This window comes from Mustelus asterias, chromosome 1, assembly GCF_964213995.1.
Source record: "Mustelus asterias chromosome 1, sMusAst1.hap1.1, whole genome shotgun sequence".
NCBI classification, from domain to species: Eukaryota; Metazoa; Chordata; class Chondrichthyes; order Carcharhiniformes; family Triakidae; genus Mustelus; species Mustelus asterias.
In genome coordinates, this window is record NC_135801.1 from 156,473,170 (window position 1) to 156,498,864 (window position 25,695).

At 44.2% G+C, this 25,695-nt stretch overlaps 1 protein-coding gene across 1 annotated transcript in view; it reads right to left on the reverse strand.

The window, feature by feature from the left end:
* Positions 1-23,622, reverse strand: part of LOC144498899 (aquaporin-3-like) — a 41,662-nt gene extending 18,040 nt beyond the window's left edge. The window contains exons 1-3 of the mRNA XM_078220763.1: positions 23,406-23,622; positions 4,493-4,619; positions 1,491-1,628 (exon numbers count right to left, since the gene is read on the reverse strand). Coding sequence (XP_078076889.1) covers positions 1,491-1,628; positions 4,493-4,619; positions 23,406-23,513 — 373 coding nt within the window. The 5' untranslated portion in view covers positions 23,514-23,622. The remainder of the gene's footprint in view (positions 1-1,490; positions 1,629-4,492; positions 4,620-23,405) is intronic.
* Between the last annotated feature and the right edge of the window lie 2,073 nt (positions 23,623-25,695).

Below are 25,695 nucleotides of genomic sequence, written 5' to 3' on the forward strand. Positions count from 1 at the left end.
TCTTATGAGGAAAGGTTGAGGGAGCTAGGGCTTTTCTTTTTAGAGCGGAGGAGGTTCAGAGGCGACTTAATAGAGGTTTATAAGATGATGAGGGGGATAGATAGAGTGGACGTTCAGAGACTATTTCCTCGGGTGGATATAGCTGTTACTAGGGGGCATAACTATAAGGTTTGTGGTGGAAGATATAGGAGGGATGTCCGAGGTAGGTTCTTTACTCAGAGACTGGTTGGGGTGTGGAATGGACTGCCTGCTGTGATAGTGGAGTCGGACACTTTAGGAACTTTCAAGCGGTTATTGGATAGGCACATGGAGCACACTAGAATGATAGGGCACTCCCTAGCTTGATCTTGGTTTCGGAAAAGGGTCGGCACAACATCGTGGGCCGAAGGGCCTGTACTGTGCTGTACTGTTCTATGTTCTATGTTCTATGAATCCGACTCTAAATTAGGTTGCGAGGTTTTGGACAATTCTACAGTACTTCCACAGCAGTTACTCAAGAAGCGTTAGACAGAAAAATCCAAGTCTTATTCTTCGGTATCTACAGAACTGACATCCCAATCATTCATACTGACCCCTTGACTCCGTCCTCTCGACCCCACAACTATCCCATAAATTTCCCAACTAACCCCATGATCCCACCCCCCCATCCCCCACAACTGCCACCCTCCTGAATATTGACCAAACTGTGACCAGACCTGACTATCACTCAGCATCCAACAACCCCCCCCCGATCTGACCTGATGAGCCCCCAACCTTACTGTCCATCCCAACATGATCCGACTGCCCTTTAACCAAGCTGCCAGCTCATTCACCTGCCACCCGCCCACCAGCAACCTCACTCACCTGCCACCCTTACATATCTCCCTACCCACCTGCCACTCTACCCACCTGCCATCTCACCCACCTACCACCCTATCAACATGCCACCCAACACACCTGCCACCCTACCAACCTGCCACCCTACCTACCAACTCACCCCACTACCTACCCTACCACCCTATCCATTTACACATTCACCCACACACCCGATCACTAACATTCAAACTGGACATTTGACTTATCAAACAGCAGCTCATGCCCTAAGAAGGAGGCAAGTCTTGTCATTCCCCCAAGCGCGAGAGCTGTGATGGAGTTCTTTGAGGGATGGTGTGCTCTGTATTTATGGAGAAACCGGGCTCAGAAGACCCGGCAACACATTCAGGATAATGCTGAGGAGCAGAAATATTCAAGCCAAGGGCAAGTGATAATGTTTAAATAATCTTCTGCCTGAGTGAATCTGACTAACCTGAGAATCAACTCTCTGCCAGCTGCCCAGCAGAGTGAGTCTTTCCAGCATTTCCTGAGCCAGGATCTTATTGAATGGCGGAGCAGGCTCAAGGGGCCAAATGACCTACTCCTGCTCCTAGTTCTTATGTTCTTATGTATCATTCCCGAGAGGAAAGTTACTCTGTACAATTTAATTTTAAAAAGAAAATACCTTTGTTACTTACCAAAGTACAAGCCAAAAATGACACCAGATCCAAGGAAGCCACCTAATATTTGGGCCAAAGAGTAGAGGGGAAATTTTATCCAGGGCTCACGAGCAAGCAAACACATAGCAAAGGTCACAGCAGGGTTCAGGTGAGCGCCTATAGGAGGAAGAAAATAATCACAATTGATAATTAATATTTGTGCTTCAGAATTGAACTGTGCAAAATGAGTGTGGATCCATAGAATCATAGAATCCTGCAGTGCAGAAGGAGGCCATTCGGCCCATTGAACCAGCACCAACCAGGCCTTGTCCCTGTAACCCCACGTATTTACCCTGCTAATCCCCCTGACACTAAGGGGTAATTTAGCATGGCCAATCCACCTAACCTGCACATCTTTTCAGATGAAAAGGTTTTATCTGCCATTTTAATTTAATTTATTTGCTTTACTCGAATTACCTTAAAAGGATATCTCCTCATAATTTCACCGCATTGATTGACTCCACATAGAAACTATGGCTGAGAATTTCCTCAGAACTACTCCTGCTCCACCAATTGTGGCAGAAATTCCAGTGCAGTTCCAGTGACAGTTCAGGGGCAACTCCAAGGAAATTCCCAGCCATAGAGGGAGACCAAGACCGCTGTTCTGACCTGCACTGACTTTGGGCCCACTCAATGCCTTTGAGATTTTCCTGTTTTCTCCTCAAACTAATCTAATTTGCTTCATTTCATCCCATGATGTTCTTTATTCTTCTAAGTAACAACCAATGAACTTTTGACAGTTACAATCAATTTAAAATTGTTTCCTACATGTGGCAAAAAAGGTTGCATGAAAATGTTTTTTTCTAATTCCACCCTTTATGTCTCTGGTACTTGGGATCAAGGTCTCACATCATCAATGTACTAATGTCATCTATGGATACCTGTTCCCATTTATCATTTTCAATACCATTATCTAATGTATTGACATGTAATGTATAGCATGGTGGCACAGTGGTTAGCACTGCTGCCTCACAGCGCCAGGGACCCAGGTTCAATTCCCGACTTGGGTCACTGTCTGTGTGGAGTTTGCACTTTCTCCCCACGTGGGTTTCCTCCAGGTGCTCCGGTTTCCTCCCACAGTCCGAAAAACATGCTGGTTAGGTGCATCGGCCATGCTAAATTCTCCCTCGGTGTACCCGAACAGGTGCCGGAGTGTGGTGACTAGGGGATTTTCATAGTAGCTTCACTGCAGTATTAATCTAAGTCTACTTGTGACACTAATAAAATAAACTTTTTAACAAATAAACTAATGTTCTCTTAAAGATTCCAAGTTTGAGAGAATGTAGTCTTAATTACTTTTAAACTCCCAATCCTTGTAAATTTGTACTTCAGCTTAAACTTGAATTATTAAAATGAAGACCAGAATGGCACAGTATCCCCTGGGGGATTCCACTAACCATACCCTATCCAACAGAATCTGTACCTTTGTCTGCATCTCTTCTCACTCCCTGTCCATACTACCACCTACCATTTTATAAATTAACCTTCATAAGGAGAAACTGTTTCCAGTGGTAGAAGGGGCAATGCCCACAGATTTAAAGTAATTGGAAAAAGAGCCAGACATGACTTGGAGAATTTTTTAAAAATACAGTTATAATGATTTGTAACGGATTGCCTGAAAGGCTGGTGGAAACAGATTCAGTAGTAACGTTGGATAAATACTTGAAAGGAAGAAAAATGCAGGGTTATAGGGAAACAGCAGGTAAATGAGCATAATTGGAAAGCTCTTTTAAAAAGACAGCAGGGGCAGGATGGGCCATTTGGCCTCCTTCTGTGATGCAAAGATTCAATGATAGAGGAACATGACTTATTTTCAGAAACATCTTGATCATGTTAAGCTCTGCCTTTTAGATTTTTCATTGTTTCCCTTCCTTCCTTGAAGCTGTAGCATTCTACTTGGTTAGGAGTGCCCAACCTGAACAACATACTTGGTGCAGCTACCTAGTCACAGGTATTATACTACAGAAAGCAGAATCCAGGTGTCAATTATTTAGCTACAGTTTAATAGCACCTAAACACAGCAGTACCATGTGTCATACAACTACCATTCAACATGTGCAAAGGATCCTAGTTTCTGGTATACTTTGAAAGCATTGGCCATATGCTTCTGATACAGATGTGAGAACAATATTCAAAGTCGTTAATAGGTGGGCAATCTAAAGTAAATGTATTCATGTTGCAGGTTTTGCAACACTGAAATAGTCTACACATGTGCTGTGAACATCCAGCACAGAATTGTCATGTACAGGAAGAGAGGTAGAATTGTCACAGTTTCTCCTGGTCTCATGATTCTCCACCTGAAACACAAGGCACCACAAGTTTTAAAACAGGACCCGCACAGATTGGTCACAGAATATCCCACTGCTAAACTGGTATGCGTTCCGTCCATTACACCTGAAAAACAGGTGCACGTATATCACTAATTACCCTGAACATTCACTCTCCCGTCTCCAACCCTTGCATTATGCTCACTGAGACAATGAATCCCAAACAATTTCCTTCCTTTTACACAGGACTTCCTCCTCCACCAACCTTCCCACTTCATCTGCACTAGAATCATCAAATGAAACAGCACAGAAGGAGGCCATTCAGCCCATTACACCTGCGCCAGCACCTTGAAAGAGCTATCCAATTAATCCCGCTCTCTTTACATATGCAATGTCTTTAAAATTGCCTCAGTGGGGCATATACAATATTTCAGTAAAAGTAAAGGTAAAGTCGTCATAGTCCCAGATAACCATAGGCTGCTCTCCCATTTGAGGGGGAGAGCTGACTGGTGGCAATTTAACCTGAGGATCACCACACCTCAGGCAAGGTTGAGAAGGTAGGTCTTCATGAATAACCTCAGCTAGTTCGGGAATTGAACCCGTGCGGTTGGGATCGCTCTGCATCACAAACCAGCCATTAGAACCAATTGACTGATCGACTTATAATTTAATATATGTATATATAGAGAGAAAGACATATAAATAAGGATATACCTGACACTTGGCCAGCTATCAGGACACCAAGCATCACTGCAAATCCAAAAGCAAAATTAACAGTCAAAAACCGTCCATGGGTACCCCTGCTGAGGGTAACTTGTGCCACTGCTCCACAGCCAAACAACTGTAAGGAAAAGAAATCACAAAAATAAATACATCTCGATTTGTCATTTGCTACCTTTATTTCCCATTTTTGTCTATTCGCCACCTCCCAGCATGAGCTTAAAAGAGCACAGATCACCGGTTTCAAGTATGTTTTATGATACTAATGTCACTACAATGATATTATTGTTCCATGTTTTGTGCAAATAAATTCTAGAAATAATAGTGGAAAGTCCTGAGCTCAATTAAGAGATTTCAACTGTTAGCGTTCTTCATAGATTGAGATTTTCTTGCATTTCAAATCTCCCAGTGGAGCGTTGGGCTCATTCTGAGTGCTCTAACCCAGCAACGAAGCAGAATTAACCTTGCCCATCAAAAATGCCCTTAAGCCTAGATCTTATGCCTGACCTGCTGGGTGTTTCCAATATTTTCTGTTTTTATGACACTTAGGTCATAGCACTGATGCCTGAATTTGGCCAAATAGCGGGGCCGAAATCTTTACAAAGGCAACCACCCCATGCTGCTGACCAGAACTAATAACTCTAGCAATAGCCATTGTATTGGTCTATTTGAAGCATGTAGTAATTCACTCCAGCTATGTTCTCATGGGTCATAATAGTGTTCTACATGTTACACACTTTGCCTTCCTCAGACATCTCCTCATCGAGAAACTACGAACAAAGCTGCAACAACAACAGAAAATGTTGGAAAATCTCAGCAAGTCTGAAAGCATCTGTGGAGAGAGAGCAGAGCTAACATTTTGAGTCGGGACGACTCTTCATCAAGGCTGAAGGCAAAGCAAATAGGACAAGATTTTTATTGTAAGGAGGGGTGGGGTGGCTAATTGACAAAGATGTCACAGACAAAAAGTCAAAGGGAATGTAAATGATGGTGATCATGGCTAAGAATGGTGTTGATAGCAGCCGTGGAGAGGTCAGAATGTGTAAATGGCAGAACAAAGGTAAGCAGAGTGTCAAAGAATAACCTGAGACATGTAACAGAGGGCCTTAGTGGGGTGTATTATATTATGTGAACAAAGCTGCCATTGACAGAAAAGACTTCAGGAAAAAGAGCAATAAATGTGAAATTGCAGAGGAAAACTCATTGCCAGCTACAAGAAACATTTGTACCATCTTCTCTAGACGACTACATCTGGCTACTTCACCATTACCCACAGACTCTGTACATACTAACTCACATGAACCAATTCATATTATCTGATGAAAGCATTCACAAACATTGCCAATAAACAATGTTGACAACTTCAGTGAAAAGATAAAATTGAGAGTGTACTTTTGTGATTTGCACCACTCTACTTCCCCCTACGAGTGTGCCATATGTGAACTTGTACTTCTAACTTTGTACTTTTCCAAGGTGTGATCTGAGTGGCTACAGTACATTCCAGTGGGGGCCTCTGAATTGAAGTGACCCTTATTTCACAGCAGCCAAGTCCTGAGAAGTCTGCTACAGCTTGCCTCTTGTAGTTGACAAGGCAACCTGATCCTTTTCAATCACATGTAGCATGCCCATTTGTGATCTTGCTCCACTATTGGCCTGTTAGTGAACACAGCAAATGCCACCATAGAGATGATTGAAATCTACCTGCAGCATAGTCCCAGGCTCGAGGTGACAGCTATCTCCAACCTAAATCCCACACCACAATGACAACAGGCTGCACTTTGAGGCCTTTTAGTGTGGATGTTCAGAGATGCTATCACATCTCCAGGATGGCAACCAGAATACTACTGGCTCCATAAGTGTTAAAGATGAAACTTGACCCCTTTAAGTTTAAAATCTAAAAGCAATAAAATCACTGCTACATTCATAATAGGATTGATCCTCCCATGCACTGCACCTGTTTTTCAGCCATAAACAGGAATAGGGAATTGGAAACTTGGAACAGCACATCTTATGAATATTTCAGACGTGGTATTCTGTCCAGCTGCTGTCCGCTGCAACAACCAGGGGTCTTTGAGTGTCAAATACAATAAGTCCAGAAGAGGAATTACGAATTTCTGTCACAGGCACGCTGCGCTCATTACTGCAACCTCCATTTCCAATTAGTTAATTATTATGCGAGACAGCTATACTTAGAGAGGAACATAAAACAAATACAATCACCAGGGAAAGGGTTCTAAGAAAACTAGGAGAACTAAAGGCTGACATATCCCCAGAAACTGATGGACTTCACCCAAGGGTCTTTAAATTAGTGGCTGCAGAAATTGTAATTGCGTTGGTTTTAATGTTCCAAAATTCCACAGATTCGGGAAAGGTCCCATCAGATTAAAAATTAACGAATGTAACTCTCTTCAAGAATGGCAGGAGATAGAAAGCAAGAAATTACAGACCTGTTAATTTAACATCTGTCATAGGGAAAATGCTAGAATCTATGTTAAGGAGGTTATAATGAGGCATTTAGAAAATCTTAATGCCATCAGGCAGAGTCAACATAGTTTTATGAAAGGGAAATCATGTTTGAGGAAGTAATAAGTTACATGGATAAAAGGGAACCTGTTGACGTGATGTACTTGATTTTCCAAAAACCGCTTAATAAAGTGTCACATCAAAGGTTACTACACAATATGAGCTCATGATGTAGGTGGATAACATATTATCATGAACAGAAGATCATTGAGCTAACGGGAAACAAATGTAGGGATAAGTGTGTCATTTCAGGTTGGCACGTTGTAATTACTGGAGTGTCACAGGGATCAAGTGCTGGATCTTCAACTGTTTACAATCTATATCAATGAATTAGATGAAGGGACTGGATGAATGGTTGCTGTATTTGCTGATGACACAAAGATCGGATGGAAAGTAGTTTGTGAGGAGGACATAAAGACTTATGTAGGTTAGTGAGTGAGCACACATTTGGCAGATGGAATATAAAGTGGGAAAATGTGAACTTGTCCACTATGGCAGGAGAGGGTAAAAGCAAATTACTGCGGATGCTGGAATCTGAAACTAAAAGAAAAAATGCTGGAAAATCTCAGCAGGTCTGGCAGCATTTTCTCTCCTTACAGATGCTGCCAGATCTGCTGAGATTTTCCAGCATTTTCTCTTTTGGCAAGAGAGGGATTGCAGAGTTGTGCAGTGCAGAGGAATCTGGGTGTCCTGGTGCATGAATCACAAAAGTTAAAAGCAGGTGCAGCAAGTGATTAGGAAGGCATTGATGCGCGATTAAATCACTCGGGAGGCTGGATTGTACCCGGGAAATAAAGGCTTTTATTACTAACAAGAATGGAGCATACTATATACAATACAATCCCAGACTAAAGGGTCACCAGGCAGTGCAGTGACCTTTATACTCCTCCAGGTAGGCGGAGCCAACTGAAGTGTACCACAGAACAATATCAACAGGTAGAACACCCCAAACCCTAACCCCAACAGTGACAACAGTAACATATCTACAAGTACCCATAGTGCTGAACAACTATGGTTCAGTACTCATAGTGGTAACCAACTATGGTTCACCACATTCACCCCTCCTTTAGAACAAAGGCTGGCGGGGCAAAAAAAAACCAGAACAACTGTACATATATTCACAAGTTCAGTTGTATGGGAGGACCAGCACCGTCTCTGCGACCTCCTCAACACTGGCGGTAACGCCGGTTCTGGTGACCGTGATGACCTTCTCTCCAAGGCGGTGTCCAGTGACTCCTCCAGTTCCTCACAGACAGGTGGACCACGAGGTGGCGACAATCTGCTGGACTCGAGCACATCTCGAGGTGGCGACAATCTCCTGGACTCAGGCAAGCTCTATGTCCATCATGGACTTGTCGAGTCTGTGAGGCTTGGTCTGGTCCAGGATGATTGACGCCACCGTTGGGTTTTGAGTGCAACTGCAGGCAGCTGAGATGGTTGATGATGATCCCTGCTGGTCGTCTGCGGTCGGTGCCGACCAAAATGGCTGCGCCCATGGATCGCACGTGGTCGGTGGCGCTAAAAGTGGCGGCCCCTGCAGGTCGCACGTGTCTTGCGTCTTCATCGTCAGGAATGGCGGCGCTCTGGAATCGCACGTGGTGGAAGACCTCGAAGAAGCTGGAGACAAGGAGACAGGCTCTGGAGAATCACACGCCGCGCTGCTATGCTTGGAGGGTGGTTTGGTCCTGCAGATTTTGGCATAATGCCCTTTCTTCCCACACGTGGAGCAAAATACCATTCTAGCTGGACATCGCTGCCGAGGGTGTTTCGCCAATCCACAGAAATAGCACCGCGGGCCTCCTGGAGCTGACGCCGTCGTCAGGTCCGAGGTTGAAAGCACAATCGCGCAGTTTTTCGGAGCCGCTGGGTAAAGTTGAGTCGGTGGCTGTACTTGCCACAATGTTCCCACGTGGTCGGTGGGGTAAGTTTCTAGACTTCTGGAGGCCATTTCCATCGTGTCAGCCAATTCCACCGTCTTAGCGAGGTCTAAGTTACCGTGCTCTAGCAGCCGAAGGCGAATATACGACGAGCCGATTCCCGCCACGAACGCATCTCGGATCAAGTCATTCGTATACTGGGCTGTTGACACTGGCTTGCAGTTGCAGGCTCTGGCTAGCTGCTGAAGTTCGCGCAGGTACTGTCCTGTCGTTTCGCCGGGCTGCCGCCGTCGAGTGGCTAGAAGGTGTCGAGCATGGATCTCGTTTGGCGGTTTGTTGTACAGTTTCTTAAGTAGTTCGATGGCCCCTTTGTAGTCTTGGGCATCACAGATTGTTGAATATACGGTGTCGCTTACCCTTGCGTGGAGGACCTGCAGTCTATCGGCGTCGTTTTGAATGGCTGTTGAGGCATCGATGTAGTCATGAAAACACTTTAACTAATGGTCGAAAGTGTTCGACGCTCCCGCCGCACGTGGATCTAAAGTAAGCCGATCGGGTTTCAACATTTGCTCCATGGTTTTTTTTTTACCAAAATTTTGTTAGTAATAAAATTGATGCGCGATTAAATCACTCGGGAGGCTGGATTGTACCCGGGAAATAAAGGCTTTTATTACTAACAAGAATGGAGCATACTATATACAATACAATCCCAGACTAAAGGGTCACCAGGCAGTGCAGTGACCTTTATACTCCTCCAGGTAGGCGGAGCCAACTGGAGTGTACCACAGAACAATATCAACAGGTAGAACACCCCCAACCCTAACCCCAACAGTGACAACAGTAACATATCTACAAGTACCCATAGTGCTGAACAACTATGGTTCAGTACTCAGTGGTAACCAACTATGGTTCACCACAGGCATATGAAACATTGTAATTTATTGCAAGAGGAATGGAAGATAAAAGTAGGGAAGTCTTGCTATTATTGTACGGGGCATTGATGAAACCAAATCTAGAGAACTGTGTACAGTTCTTGTCTCCTTAGTTGGGAAAGGACATTATTGCATTAGGAGCAGGTCAGAGAAGGTTCACTTCACTGATTCCTGGGATAAAGGGGGTATCTTAAGAGAAAAGGTTGAAACAGTCAGAATTTAGAAAAAGGAGATTTGATCTTATTGAAACATATAGGATCCTGAGGGAACTTGACTGGGAGGCTACTGAGCAGATGTTTCCTCTTGTGGGAGAATAGAACGAGAAGTCACAAACAAAAAACAAAGAACAATACAGCACAGGAACAGGCCCTTCGGCCCTCCAAGCCCGTGCCGCTCCCTGGTCCAAACTAGACCATTCTTTTGTATCCCTCCATTCCCACTCCGTTCATATGGCTGTCTAGATAAGTCTTAAACGTTCCCAGTGTGTCCGCCTCCACCACCTTGCCTGGCAGCGCATTCCAGGCCCCCACCACCCTCTGTGTAAAATATGTCCGTCTGATATCTGTGTTAAACTTCCCCCCCTTCACCTTGAACCTATGACCCCTCGTGAACGTCACCACCGACCTGGGGAAAAGCTTCCCACCGTTCACCCTATCTATGCCTTTCATAATTTTATACACCTCTATTAAGTCTCCCCTCATCCTCCGTCTTTCCAGGGAGAACAACCCCAGTTTACCCAATCTCTCCTCATAACTAAGCCCCTCCATACCAGGTAACATCCTGGTAAACCTCCTCTGTACTCTCTCCAAAGCCTCCACGTCCTTCTGGTAGTGTGGCGACCAGAACTGGATGCAGTATTCCAGATGCGGCCGAACCAACGTTCTATATATCTGCAACATCAGACCCCAACTTTTATACTCTATGCCCCGTCCTATAAAGGCAAGCATGCCATATGCCTTCTTCACCACCTTCTCCACCTGTGACGTCACTTTCAAGGATCTGTGGACTTGCACACCCAGGTCCCTCTGCGTATCTACACCCTTTATGGTTCTGCCATTTATCGTATAGCTCTTCCCTACATTATTTCTACCAAAATGCATCACTTCGCATTTATCAGGATTGAACTCCATCTGCCATTTCTTTGCCCAAATTTCCAGCCTATCTATATCCTTCTGTAGCTTCTGACAATGCTCCTCACTATCTGCAAGTCCTGCCAATTTTGTGTCGTCCGCAAACTTACTGATCACCCCAGTTACACCTTCTTCCAGATCATTTATATAAATCACAAACAGCAGAGGTCCCAATACAGAGCCCTGCGGAACATCACTAGTCACAGGCCTCCAGCCGGAAAAAGACCCTTCCACTACCACCCTCTGTCTTCTGTGACCAAGCCAGTTCTCCACCCATCTAGCCACCTCCCCCTTTATCCCATGAGATCCAACCTTTTTCACCAGCCTACCATTCACCTATTTAAGACGGAGATGAGGAATTTCTTTTTCCCTCAGAAGGTCATTAGTCTGTGAAATTCCTTTCCCCAGAGGACAGACGGTTCCTCCATTTACATGTTCACAGAAGGAGAAGAGGATGCTGCCAATTGGCAACAGATTTTAGCTAGTTTTTTTAATTCATTCTTTCCTGGGATGTAGGTAGGTATCATTAACAAGACCAGCATTCGTTACTCATTCCTAGATGCCATGAATTGAGTGGCTTGCCACACAATTAAGAGTCAACCACATAGGATCCCATGTAGGTCAGGCCAGCTAAGAACACCAGCTTTCCTTCCTTAAAGGGCATAGTGAATCAGTTGGGTTTTTACAACAATCGGTTATGCCAACCATTACTGAAACTAGCTTTATAATTCAGATTTATTCATTGAACTTAAATTCTACCCACTGCTATGGTTGGTTTCAACCCTGTATCCCCAGGGTATTAGCCTGGACGTGTGTATTACTAATCCAGTGATATTACTATGACACCATCATCTCCCCCATGGTAAATGTTGAAAGAAGGAAGAATGATGATATACAAGAATAATTCTGTGAGTAGATAGTGGGAACCTTTTCAAGCTCCAATGTGCCTCTGAATGACACTGATATGAATATGTAATTCATTGAAACATGGAATCTGGCAATGAAGGGTGGATATTTTACCTAAAGGTGTGATTGTGAGGGAAGCACATAAAAGGTTTGTTCTGCAAAAAGGGGATAGTTCAGATCTTCTTTTCATTCATTCGTGGGACATGGGTGTCGCTGGCTGGCCAGCATTTATTGCCCATCATTTGTTCAGAGGGCAGTTGAGAGTCAACCAAATTGCTGTGGCTCTGGGGTCACATGTAGGCCAGACTGGGTAAGCGCAGATTTCCTTCCCTAAAGGATATTAGTGAACCAGCTGGGTTTTTACAACAATCGACCATGATTTCATGGTCATCAATAGACCCTCAATTCCAGATATTTTTTATTGAATTCAAATTTCACCATCAGCCGTGGTGGGAGTTGAACTTGGATCCCCGGAAGATGTCTGTTTTCTGTTTTTCCAGCATTTGCTGAGATTTTCCAGCACTTTCTGTCTTTGTTTCAGATTCCAGCATCTTCAGTATTTTGTTTTTAGCCCAGAACATTAGTCGAGTTTCTAGATTGATAATCTAGTGATAATACCACTGGGCCACTCGAGGGTCTTTTAATGCTTTGCAATTGTAGGGGACAAGGTGGATGGAGCAGCAGATCCTTTTTCTGTCCCATCATGTTTTGTATGTTCTATAGTATAACTCCAAGTTCCAAGATGATGCCAGTGCACCAGCAAACTTTCCACCCCAATCCCAGGAACTCTGTGAGTCATAGCTGTCTTTCCAGCAGCAGGAAATGCCAAAACTCTTATTTTGCATACCACATGAGACAAGGCAGCCATTGAATTTGAAATGCTGCTCTGCCAAATCTGGATGCCAAACACTCCAAAGTGTTACGATGCTGAATATTACTAAGATTAACAATTGGAAATATGCCAGTTAATGTATTCTTGCCATTAACTTTTCATTTGATCTACCAATCCCAACACATTAAGCGGTTATTGGATAGGCACATGGAGCACACCAGGATGATAGGGAGTGGGATAGCTTGATCTTGGTTTCAGATAAAGCTCGGCACAACATCGTGGGCCGAAGGGCCTGTTCTGTGCTGTACTGTTCTATGTTCTATGTTCTATGTTCTATCCCTCTCCTGCCTATAAATTGTCAGAAAATAGCCATTGTATTTGAGTAAACTGTTGTCCCTAGGTAGTGATGCACAACCATCATCAAAAATATGTAGTTGCCAACAAGGAACACTCATAAACTTCCTGCAACTAGGACAACCATACCTATTTGGAGACCGACTTACAAAGATATCTGGGGCAGAGTGGTCTTGCTGCTTGGAACAAACCCACTATTCCAAGCACCATTAATGAGCCCATCTGGTTCATCAATCATGAACAATATTCTGGATTATATCCCAAAGAGGATAAAGATTTCCACACTGCTTCCCTCCCTCAGCATCTGCACCAAAACATTTATCACCCTTATGACCTCAACTTCAAACCTTATAACCTTTAAAAAATATTTGGTGAGCACTTGGAATATCATGACATTCAAGGATATGGGACAAGTGCTGGAAAATGGGATTAGTGCGACTTTAATGGTAGTTATTGTCAGTGTAGATTCGATAGGGCCTTTCCTGCGCTGCACAACCCTATGACTCAAACTCAATTCATCATGCTCTCTCTTCTCTGAATTAACTGTCCTCTTATCATAGAACCATAGAACCATAGAAAATTACAGCTCAGAAACAGGCCTGATGGCCCTTCTTGTCTGTGCCGAACCATTTTATGCCTAGTCCCACTGACCTGCACTTGGACCATATCCCTCCACACCCCTCTCATCCATGAACCCGTCCAAGTTTTTCTTAAATGTTAAAAGTGACCCCGCATTTACCACTTTATCCGGCAGCTCATTCCACACTCCCACTACTCTCTGCGTGAAGAAGCCCCCCCTAATATTCCCTTTAAACTTTTCTCCTTTCACCCTTAACCCATGCCCTCTAGTTCTTTTCTCCCCTAGCCTCAGCGGAAAAAGCCTGCTTGCATTCACTCTATCTATACCCATCAAAATCTTATACACCTCTATCAAATCTCCCCTCAATCTTCTACGCTCCAGAGAATAAAGTCCCAACCTATTCAATCTCTCTCTGTAACTCAGCTTCTCAAGTCCCGGCAACATCCTTGTGAACCTTCTCTGCACTCTTTCAATCTTATTTACATCCTTCCTGTAACTAGGTGACCAAAACTGTACACAATACTCCAAATTCGGCCTCACCAATGCCTTATATAACCTTACCATAACACTCCAACTTTTATACTCGATACTCCGATTTATAAAGGCCAATGTACCAAAGGCACTCTTTACGACCCTATCCACCTGTGATGTCACTTTTAGGGAATTCTGTACCTGTATTCCCAGATCCCTCTGTTCAACTGCACTCTTCAGAGTCCTACCATTTACCCTGTACGTTCTTCTTTGGTTTGTCCTTCCAAAGTGCAATATCTCACACTTGTCTGCGTTAAATTCCATTTGCCAATTTTCAGCCCATTTTTCTAGTTGGTCCAAATCCCTCTGCAAGCTTTGAAAACCTTCCTCACTGTCCACTACACCTCCAATCTTTGTATCATCAGCAAACTTGCTGATCCAATTTACCACATTATCATCCAGATCATTGATATAGATGACAAACAACAATGGACCCAACACCGATCCCTGCGGCACACCACTAGTCACAGGCCTCCACTCAGAGAAGCAATCCTCCACAACCACTCTCTGGCTTCTTCCATTGAGCCAGTGTTTTATCCAATTTACTACCTCCCCATGTATACCTAGCGACTGAACCTTCCTAACTAACCTCCCATGAGGGACCTTGTCAAAGGCCTTGCTGAAATCCAGGTAGACAACATCCACCGCCTTCCCTTCATCCACTTTCCTGGTAACCTCCTCAAAAAACTCTAATAGATTGGTCAAACATGACCTACCACGCACAAAGCCATGTTGACTCTCCCTAATAAGTCCCTGTCTAGCCAAATATTTGTAGATCCTATCCCTTATCACACCTTCCAATAACTTGCCCACCACCGACGTCAAACTTACTGGCCGATAATTTCCCGGATTTCTTTTGGAACCTTTTTTAAACAACGGAACAACATGAGCCACCCTCCAATCATCCGGCACCTCCCCCGTGAATACTGACATTTTAAATATGTCTGCCAGGGCCCCTGCAAGTTCAACACTAGCTTCCCTCAAGGTCCGTGGGAATACCCTGTCCGGTCCTGGGGATTTATCCACTCTGATTTGCCTCAAGACAGCGAGTACCTCCTCCCCTTTAATCTGTAAAGGTTCCATGGCCTCCCTACCAGTTTGCCCTATTTCCGTAGACTCCATGCCCATTTCCTCAGTAAATGCGGATGCAAAAAAACAATTTAGTATCTCCCCCATCTCTTTTGGTTCCATACACAGTCTACCACTCTGGTCTTCAAGAGGACCAATTTTATCCCTCACTATCCTTTTGCTCCTAACATACCTATAGAAGCTCTTTGGATTTTCCTTCACTCTGTCTGCCAAAGCAACCTCATGTCTTCTTTTAGCCCTCCTGATTTCCCTCTTAAGTAGCTTCTTGCACTTTTTATACTCCTCGAGCATCTGATCTGTTCCTTGCTGCCTGTACATTTCATACAACTCTCTCTTCCTCTTAATCAGTGTTACAATCTCCCTCGAGAACCAAGGTTCCTTATTCCAATTTACTTTGCCTTTAATCCTGACAGGAACATACAAACTCTGCACTCTCAAAATTTATCCTTTGAAGGCCTCCCACTTTCCATTTACATCCTTACCAGAGAACAGCCTGTGCCAATCCACACTTCCCAGATCCCTTCTCATTTCATCAAATTTGGCCTTTTTCCAGTTCAGAACTTCAACCTGAGGACCAGATCTATCCTTATCCACGCTCAGGTTGAAACTAATGGCATTATGATCACTGGATCCAAAGTGTTCCCTCACACTCACATCCATCACCTGCCCTAACTCATTTCCCAATAGGAGATCCAATATCGCATCCTCTCTAGTTGGCACCTCTATATACTGATGTAGAAAATTCTCCTGAACACATTTTACAAACTCTACCCCGTCTAAACCTTTAACAGTATGCGAGTCCCAATCTATATGTGGAAAATTAAAATCCCCTACGATCACAACTTTGTGTTTCTTGCAGTTGTCAGCTATCTCTCCGCTGATTTGCTCCTCCAATTCTCGCTGACTATTGGGTGGTCTAAAATACAAGCCCATTAATGTGGTCATACCTTTCCTGTTTCTCAGCTCCACCCATAGGGCCTCTGGAGACAAGCTCCCTAATCTATCCTGCCTGAGTACCGCTGTAACAGTTTCCCTGACCAACAATGCCACTCCCCCACCTTTTATCCCTCTGCCTCTATCCCACCTGAAACATTGGAACCCTGGAACATTGAGCTGCCAGTCCTGCCCCTCCTGTAGCCAAGTTTCATTAATGGCTATAATGTCATATTTCCATGTGTCTATCCACGCCTTCAGCTCATCTGCCTTCCCCACAATACTCTTGGCATTGAAATAGACACACCTCAAAAAATTATTTCCACCACACTCTACCCTTCCATTTGTGATTTTGCTTGAACTAACCTGTCTTTTTACCCCTGCTCCACTATCTGCTGTGGCACTCTGGTTCCCATCCCCCTGCAAATCTAGTTTAAACGCTCCCCAATAACACTAGCAAATCTCCCTGCAAGTATATTGGTCCCCTTGTAGTTTAGGTGTAACCCCTCTCTCTTGTACAGGTCCCACCTGCCCCAGAAGAGGTCCCAATGATCCAAGAATTGGAAACCCTGCCCCCTGCACCAGTTCCTCAGCCATGTGTTTATCCGCCCAAGCATCCTACTCCTGCCCTCACTGGCATGTGGCTCAGGTAGCAATCCTGAGATTACTACCCTCAGGGTCCTGCTTTTTAATTTCCTTCCAAGCTCTTTGTACTCACTCTTTAGGACCTCCTCACTCTTCCTTCCCGTGTCATTGGTACCGACGTGTACCACGACATCTGGCTGATCACCTTCCCACTTTAGAACGCTGTGCACGCGATCAGAGACATCGCTGACCTTGGCACCTGGGAGGCAACAAACCATGCGGGAGTCTCTGTCCCGACCACAGAACCTCCGGTCTGTACCTCTGACCATTGAGTCCCCTATCACTACTGCTCTCCTCTTCTTCATTCCACCCTTTTGCGCTGTAGAACCAGACGCAGTATCAGAGTTCCGGCTGTTGCAGCTTGTTCCAGGTAAAGCATCTCCCACAACAGTATCCAATTCAGTATACCTGTTGTGGAGGGGTATGGCCACAGGGGAACCCTGCTCTGCCTGTCCTTTCACACTGCCATTTCCTCTCCTTACAGTAACCCAATTTCCTGTGCTCAGCTGCTTAGGTGTAACTATCTCCCTAAAGCTACTGTCTATATACTTCTCATTCTCCTGAATTAGATGGAGGTCATCAAGCTCCTTCTCCAGTTCCCTAACACGCTTTGCTAGCAGCTACAGCTGAATGCATCTTTTGCAGGTGCTGTCGTCAGGGATACCGGAGGTCTCCCTGATCTCCCACTATGGTTCTATGTGTCCCTGGGAAAAAAAAACTATCATCCAATTTGCTGACAATTGTGCTTTCACCCTCTATTCACCACAATATTTCCAGAGATACTGATTAGTTCAACCACACCCACACCTCCACCTTTACTGTCATAGCCCCTAATGAAACCATCACTCTCCTTCACCATAGCCATGCCCTCTAGTACAGATTTCATCACCATGCCTTTAAGTCCAAGGGATACAGATGTATATGGATATGGTGGACAGCTGGTCAAACCATCCACCAGGAGATCTGGCTGGACCAAATAAAGCACTATTGGTAACTCTCATTTGATAAAACTGCTCACTATTTTAGGATCATCCTGGAATGGAAAGATAATGGCTTCTTTCCTCTAATACAAACTATCTCCTTAAACCCCTCATCCCTGCGCCACCATTTTCACTTCCAACAGAAATTGTGAGGAACTCATGCATTTTTTTGTCTGAGAACATTGGATCAGTTTCCATAGTCATATACCTCCCTTCTACATGCCCACCTGGCCAAACATCCCCTACTGCTCCCCACTTTCCCAGTCCTGAACTTACAACTTCCTCTAGTTTTTCTCTTAATTCCCCTCGTGCCCTTTCCAAGCTCATCTTGGTCATTAGACCCACTTCCTGTCCTAACTAACCTGATGACTATCGAATCTCCCCTCCTAGCTGATATTGTTTTACAGTTCTTTTTCCTCAGAAGTTGGTCATCTGTGATCACACCTCTTTTCAAATTCCATCATCCTTGATCCCATCATCCTGCAAATGACCATCCCATCTCAAACCTTTCTTTCCTCTCTAAAGTCCTTAAACGTGGTGTTGCCTCCTTCTTTATCCTTTTCAGAAGTCGACATTTGAATCCTTCCAACCAGATTTCCACCCCTGCCACACTACTTCTATCAAAGTCACAAATGATATCCTATGGATTGTGACAAAGGTAAAATACCTCTCTTCATTCTTCTTAACCTATCTGCATCCTTTGACCACACCATTCTCCCCTAACACCTCTCCATTATCATCCCTTGACTTGATGCCCCTTAAAACTCACTATTGTATCTGCTTCCACTACCTCCCCCAGCAGCGAGTTCCAGGCACCCACCACCCTCTGTGTAAAAAACTTGCCACGTACATCTCCTTTAAACCTTGCCCCTCGCACCTTAAACCTATGCCCCCTAGTAATTGACTCTCCCACCCTGGGAAAAAGCTTCTGACTATCCACTCTGTCCATGCCTCTCATAATCTTGTAGGCGTCTATCAGGTCGCCCCTCAACCTCTGTCGTTCCAGTGAGAACAGACCAAGTTTCTCCAACCTCTCCTCATAGCTAATGCCCTCCATACCAGGCAACATCCTGGTAAATCTTTTCTGTACCCTCTCCAAAGCCTCCACATCCTTCTGGTAGTGCGGCGACCAGAATTGCACACTATATTCCAAGTGCGGCCTAACTAACGTTCTATAAAGCTGCAACATGACTTGCCAATTTTTAAACTCAATGCCCCGGCCGTTGAAGGCAAGCATGCCGCATGCCTTCTTGACTACTTCCTCCACTTGCATTGCCACTTTCAGTGACCTGTGTACCTGTACACCCAGATCCCTCTGCCTATCAATAGTCTTAAGGGTTCTGCCATTTACTGTACATTTCCTATCTTCATTAGACTTTCCAAAATGCATTACCTCACATTTGTCCGGATTAAACTCCATCTGCCATCTCTCCGCCCAAGACTGCAACTGAACTGAATCCTGCTCTATCCTCTGATGGTCCTCATCGCTATCTGCAAATCCACCAACCTTTGTGTCGTCCGCAAACTTACGAATCAAACCAGTTACATTTTCCTCCAAAGGTCCCAGCACTGATCCCTGAGGAACGCCACTTGTCACAGCCTTCCATTCAGAAATGCACCTTTCCACTGCTACCCTCTGTCTTCTATGACCGAGCCAGTTCTGTATCCACTCTGCCAGCTCACCTCTGATCCCATTCAACTTCACCTTCTGCACCAGTCTGCCATGAGAGGGACCTTGTCACAGGCCTTACTGAAGTCCATGTAGACAACATCCACTGCCCTACCCTCATCAATCATCTTCATCACTTCCTCGAAAAACTCAATCAAGTTAGTGAGACATGATCTCCCATTCGCAAAACCATGTTGCCTCTCGCTAATACATCCACTTTTTCCCAAGTGGGAGTAAATCCTGTCTCAAAGAATCCTCTCCAATAATTTCCCTACCACTGACGTAAGGCTCACCGGCCTGTAATTACCTGGATTATCCTTGCTGCCCTTCTTAAACACAGTAAGGAGTCTAACAACACCAGGTTAAAGTCCAACAGGTTTATTTGGTAGCAAACGCCACTAGCTTTCGGAGCGCTGCTCCTTCGTCAGGTGAGTGGGAGATCTGCTCATAAACAGCAAACAGGGCATATAAAGACACAAACTCAATTTACAGAACAATGAATAATGATTGGACTGCGAGTCTTTACAGCTAATCAAGTCTTAAAGGTACAGACAATGTGAGTGGAGAGAGCATTAGCACAGGTTAAAGAGATGTGTATTGTCTATTCTGATAGCCAGGTTCCGCACACATGAGGACGGTCTCAACCGGGATCTTGGGTTCATGTCACACTATCTGTAACTCCCACAACTTGCCTGGACTTGCAAAGTCTCACTGGCTGTCCTGTCTGGAGACAATACACATCTCTCTACTCACATTGTTTGTACCTTTAAGACTTGATTAGCTGTAAAGACTCACATTCCAATCATTATTCATTATTCTGTAAATTGAGTTTGTGTCTTTATATGCCCTGTTTTCTGTTTATGAGCAGATCTCCCACTCACCTGACGAAGGAGCAGCGCTCCGAAAGCTAGTGGCGTTTGCTACCAAATAAACCTGTTGGACTTTAACCTGGTGTTGTTAGACTCCTTACTGTGTTTACCCCAGTCCAACGCCGGCATCTCCACATCATGACTGCCCTTCTTAAACACAGGACAACATTGGCCATTCTCCAATCCTCTGGGACCTCCCCTGAAGAATACACCTCACCTGAAGAAGGGGCTTGGAGCTCCGAAAGCTTGTGTGGCTTTTGCTACCAAATAAACCTGTTGGACTTTAACCTGGTGTTGTTAAACTTCTTACCTCCCCTGTAACCAGTGAGGATACAAAGATTTCTCTCAAGGCCCCAGCAATTTCCTACCTGGCCTCTCTCAGCATTCTGGGGTATATCCACCAGGCCATGGGGACTTGTCTACCTTAATGTTTCTCAAGGCCCCTCCTTCTACCTACGCCCATACCTCGTCCTTTTTGATCTCAACATGACCCAGACTATCTACACACCCTTCCCCAGACTCATCATCCACCAAGTCCTTCTCTTTGGTGAATACTGACGCAAAGTACTCATTTAATACCTCACCCATTTCCTCTGGCTCCACGCATAGAACAAAGAACAATACAGCACAGGAACAGGCCCTTCGGCCTTCCAAGCCCGTGCCGCTCCCTGGTCCAAACTAGACCATTCTTTTGTATCCCTCCATTCCCACTCCGTTCATGTGGCTATCTAGATAAGTCTTAAACGTTCCCAGTGTGTCCGCCTCCACCACCTTGCCTGGCAGCGCATTCCAGGCCCCCACCACCCTCTGTGTGAAATATGTCCTTCTGATATCTGTGTTAAACCTCCCCCCCTTCACCTTGAACCTATGACCCCTCGTGAACGTCACCACCAACCTAGGGAAAAGCTTCCCACCGTTCACCCTATCTATGCCTTTCATAATTTTATACACCTCTATTAAGTCTCCCCTCATCCTCCGTCTTTCCAGGGAGAGCAACCCCAGTTTACCCAATCTCTCCTCATAACTAAGCCCCTCCATACCAGGCAGCATCCTGGTAAACCTCCTCTGTACTCTCTCCAAAGCCTCCACGTCCTTCTGGTAGTGCGGCGACCAGAACTGGGCGCAGTATTCCAAATGCGGCCGAACGAACGTTCTATACATCTGCAACATCAGACCCCAACTTTTATACTCTATGCCCCGTCCTATAAAGGCAAGCATGCCATATGCCTTCTTCACCACCTTCTCCACCTGTGATGTCACCTTCAAGGATCTGTGGACTTGCACACCCAGGTCCCTCTGCGTATCTACACCCTTTATGGTTCTGCCATTTATCGTAGATTCTGCCGTTTATCATAGGTTCCCTCCTCTGTCCTTGAGTGGGCCAACCCTCTCCCTGGCTACCCTCTTGCTCTTTATATATGTATAAAAAGCCTTGGGATTTTCCTTAATCCTGCTGGCCAATGACTTTTCAAGACCCCTTTTAGCCCTCCTTATTCCTTGTATTCCACACTTTCTTCGTGAGTTCCCAGCCTCCTAGCCTTGACAAATGCTTCCTTTTTCTCTTTGACTAGGCTCATAATATCTCTCATTATCTCTCATTTCCCAAAACTGCCATACTTATCCTTCATCCTTACAAGAATATGCCGGTCCTGAATCCCTATCAACTTACACTTAAAAACCTCCCACATGCCAGATGTTGATTTGCCCTCAAACATCTGCCCTCAATCTACATTCTTCAGTTCCTGCCTAATCATGTTGTAATTAGCCTTCCCCCAGTTTAGCACCTTAACTTGAGGACTACACTTATCTTTATCCATCAGTACCTTAAAGCTTACTGAATTGTGGTCACTGTTCCTGAACTGCTCCCCTACTGAAACATCAACCACCTGGCCGGGCTCATTCCCCAATACCAGGTCCAGTACGGCCCCTTCCCTAGTTGGACTGTTTCAAGAAGCCCTCCTGGATGCTCCTTACAAACTCTGCCCCAACCACACCCCTAGCACTAAGTGAGTCCCAGTCAATATAGGGGAAGTTAAAATCTCTCATCACAACAACCCTGTTACTTTTACACCTTGCCAAAATCTGCCTACAGATCTGTTCCTCTATCTCCCAATGAATTTGCTTGGTCACTGATTCCTTTCTCAAACAGCTGTAAATACACAGATTCAAATATAAGATACATGCTATTCAAAACCTGTTGTCCCATCACTTATTGCCTTTGCCCTTCACACACACACATACACACAGCCTGATAGTAAGAAAAGTTCTTTCAACTTGAATTTTAACTATTACACCGCTGGGCAGGATGGTAGCACAGTGGTTAGCACTGCTGCCTCACAGCACCAGGGACCCCAGTTCGACTCCCAGCTTGGGTCCCTGTCTTTGCGGAGTCTGCACGTTCTCCCTCGTCTGTGAGGGTTTTCTCTGGATGCTCTGGTTACCTCACACAGTCCTAAAAACGTGCTGGTTAGGGTGCATTGGCCATGCTAAATTCTCCCTCAGTGTACCCGAACAGGCGCCGGAATGTGGCGACTAAGAGATTTTCACCGTGATTTCATTGCAGCCTAATTATGACACTAATTAATAAAACTTAAAAAAGCTGTGAGCAGATTAAGCACTGTAAAGCACTCAATTCTCCTCCCAATCTTAGCAAAACTTAATAAATGTTTGCAATATCAAAGTACAAAAACTGAGACCAAACTTTACGAGACGTTTTTCTTTAAAGAACAAATTGATCTGGAGAAGTAAGAAAGGGATGATAGTATTAAATAATCATAAACTTGAAGAAAGCATTGATCATTTGTCAGTTTTCCCTTAAACATTTTCAAAACTAAAACCTTGCTTGTGGGTATTTGAAAAACAGAAAAATGTTCCACAATAAAATTGATTTCAACATTTAAAATTGTTTTCACATTACTCTTTAATTTCCTTTCACAGTAATTTGCACTTTGCCACAAACTGCATCAAATAATACTTTTGCAAAAGATCTACATGTGCACAAAGTGCTTGGAGGTTATAATGTATCATATAAATCATATGAAATGAAGGAATGCTTACCACAAGTATCAATGTACCTAAACATTCAGCAAGACATTGTCTTAACAATAGGTTTCTGATTCTGAACGAATCTTCGATTTTTCTAATCATTGCCTTTTGTTTTCCCATTTTGGATTGAAGAATTGAAGTCTGGACAGATTCGTGTGAGTGCAGCCCTTGATTCAATTCAATGGCAAGTTACTGGAGCTCTGCGTTTGCCTTTAAATAGCCTGAAAGAGCCGTGGAAAGCCTCAGGCACTGGGGGACAAACACCGTTTTTAAAGCAAGATGGTTTGGATTTCACATCACACAAAACCAACCTGTTTGACAAATAATATTCATTTCAATACACTGTGTGTTCATGCCATTTTAGTGCGTTCGGGTTTTTTCAAATTGCTACAGTTCTGCTAGACTTCAAAGCATTTGTTTTATGGTCTATGGACTGAAATTGTAATTCCACAGAAATCAGAAAAATACAGTCACTGATGAACCTTATAATTATGCCATAAATTCATTTTGTATATAGACTGGTTTAAGCTCTCAATGCCACCATCACACTAAACCAAAATAAACATTGTTTCAGAACACTCCCTTGAAAAAAATCTTTATGTTATGAGATATACATAAAATAATAAAAACACAGCATCAGAATTCCCAATGTTCCAATCAACATGCATTTTTCATAGGCTTATATCTTCCATCTCCCTTGTGGCAAGATTCATTCCTCAGTTCCATCTGAGTGACTTAATTTACAAAGCAAATATTGCAATATTGCATTTTAAAAGATCCTGGAGGCAGTTTTCTGATAGGCTTTAATAAAGACATATTGCCAGCCAGCCTCCGTATCTCCAAAGAGAGGAGAAGGAGAGTAGGTCATTTGCAACTCCAGCACTTTGGCAGCAGCTGCCAAATGAGTAGGAGTTCATCTATCCATTTTCCCAACAGGAAGTGAGCTGCAAGGATAAATAACAAAGGAGGCAGGAAAATATCAAAACAATTTTTAAAAGTTCTTCAGAACAAATACCAAGTTCGTACATGTCTGACATCCAGTTTTGGATGACTAGAAATGTGCCGTAATTTAATGACAGAAAGAATAAAGCTATGTCTTCAGTCCATGCCACAAGCTCTGTCCTGCAACCATCATCTTCCATTCATTGAGGTTAAACCAACTGTTCGCAGCTTTTGCATTTGACTGTGAGATGGGCTGCTCACCTCTCCAATGCCAAAACAGGCTTCTTCCACCTCCTTCGTATAGCCCATCTCCATGCCTGCCTCAACTCAGCTGTTGCTGAAATGCACATCCATGCCTTTATTATCCTCAAATATTTCAGTGCTTTCCTGGCCAACCTCCCATCTTCCCGCTTCCTCAAGCTCATCAAAATGATGATGTCACCCCTTGGAGACATCATCCAATAACATGTCTTCAGTTTCCAATGCAGGCTGATGCACCCAGCTCCACCTCTGATTCCTCGAGTGTCTGTAAATTGTCCCTCTGCTTATCCAACATCCTGTACTGGATGACCAGAAATTGTCCCGAGCTAAATATTAAGAAGCCCAAAGCCAAAATATCTTTTTGTTCCAGCCTCATGCTCCCGCCATCCCTGCCCTCATTTTTGTTCTGTTCTCTGCCAAAAATTCCACCTGTGATTCAATGACAACACTGCAACACCACCCCACCTACCTCCCATCACCCCTCCACAACCACCCCAACACCAACCTCTGCGAAAAGCAAAAGAATACACAAGCCAAGAGTTTGCAGAAGGTCCCTGACTTCCTCACGTCCTATTCTGCCTCTTACACCCATGACTATAAACTCTTCATAAGGAATTAAGGTTATATTCTTCAGGTGGATGGAGGATTTGTTGGAATAAGAGATTCGACAAGATTTGCTCCTATTGTCCAGGTAAATCATGGACATTGGACAGTATGTAATGGAAGCTATGAGGGAGAAAGCTATCTTAGATATGACGGAGCAAGCTCAACGGGCCAGATGTCTCCTTTACAAATTATTCCATGGCCTCATCCTGCCCTGTTTCCATAGTCTCCTGCAGCTCCATAATTCTCTGAGATATTTGTGCTAATCCAATTCTGGCCTCTGAAGCATTCCCAATTTTAATTGTTCCAGCCTTCAGCTGCATAGTCCTTAAGCCCTCTGGAATTCCCTCCTTAAATCTCTCCGCCTCTTAACATGATTTCTATATTTAACTATGCTGGTGATTGGGGATTCAATGCGTTGACTTGTTAGTTCTACTTGAAACTAGCCTACACTAAAGTTAGTCAGCAAAAGGAAGCTGTACTGTGTCTGAAACAG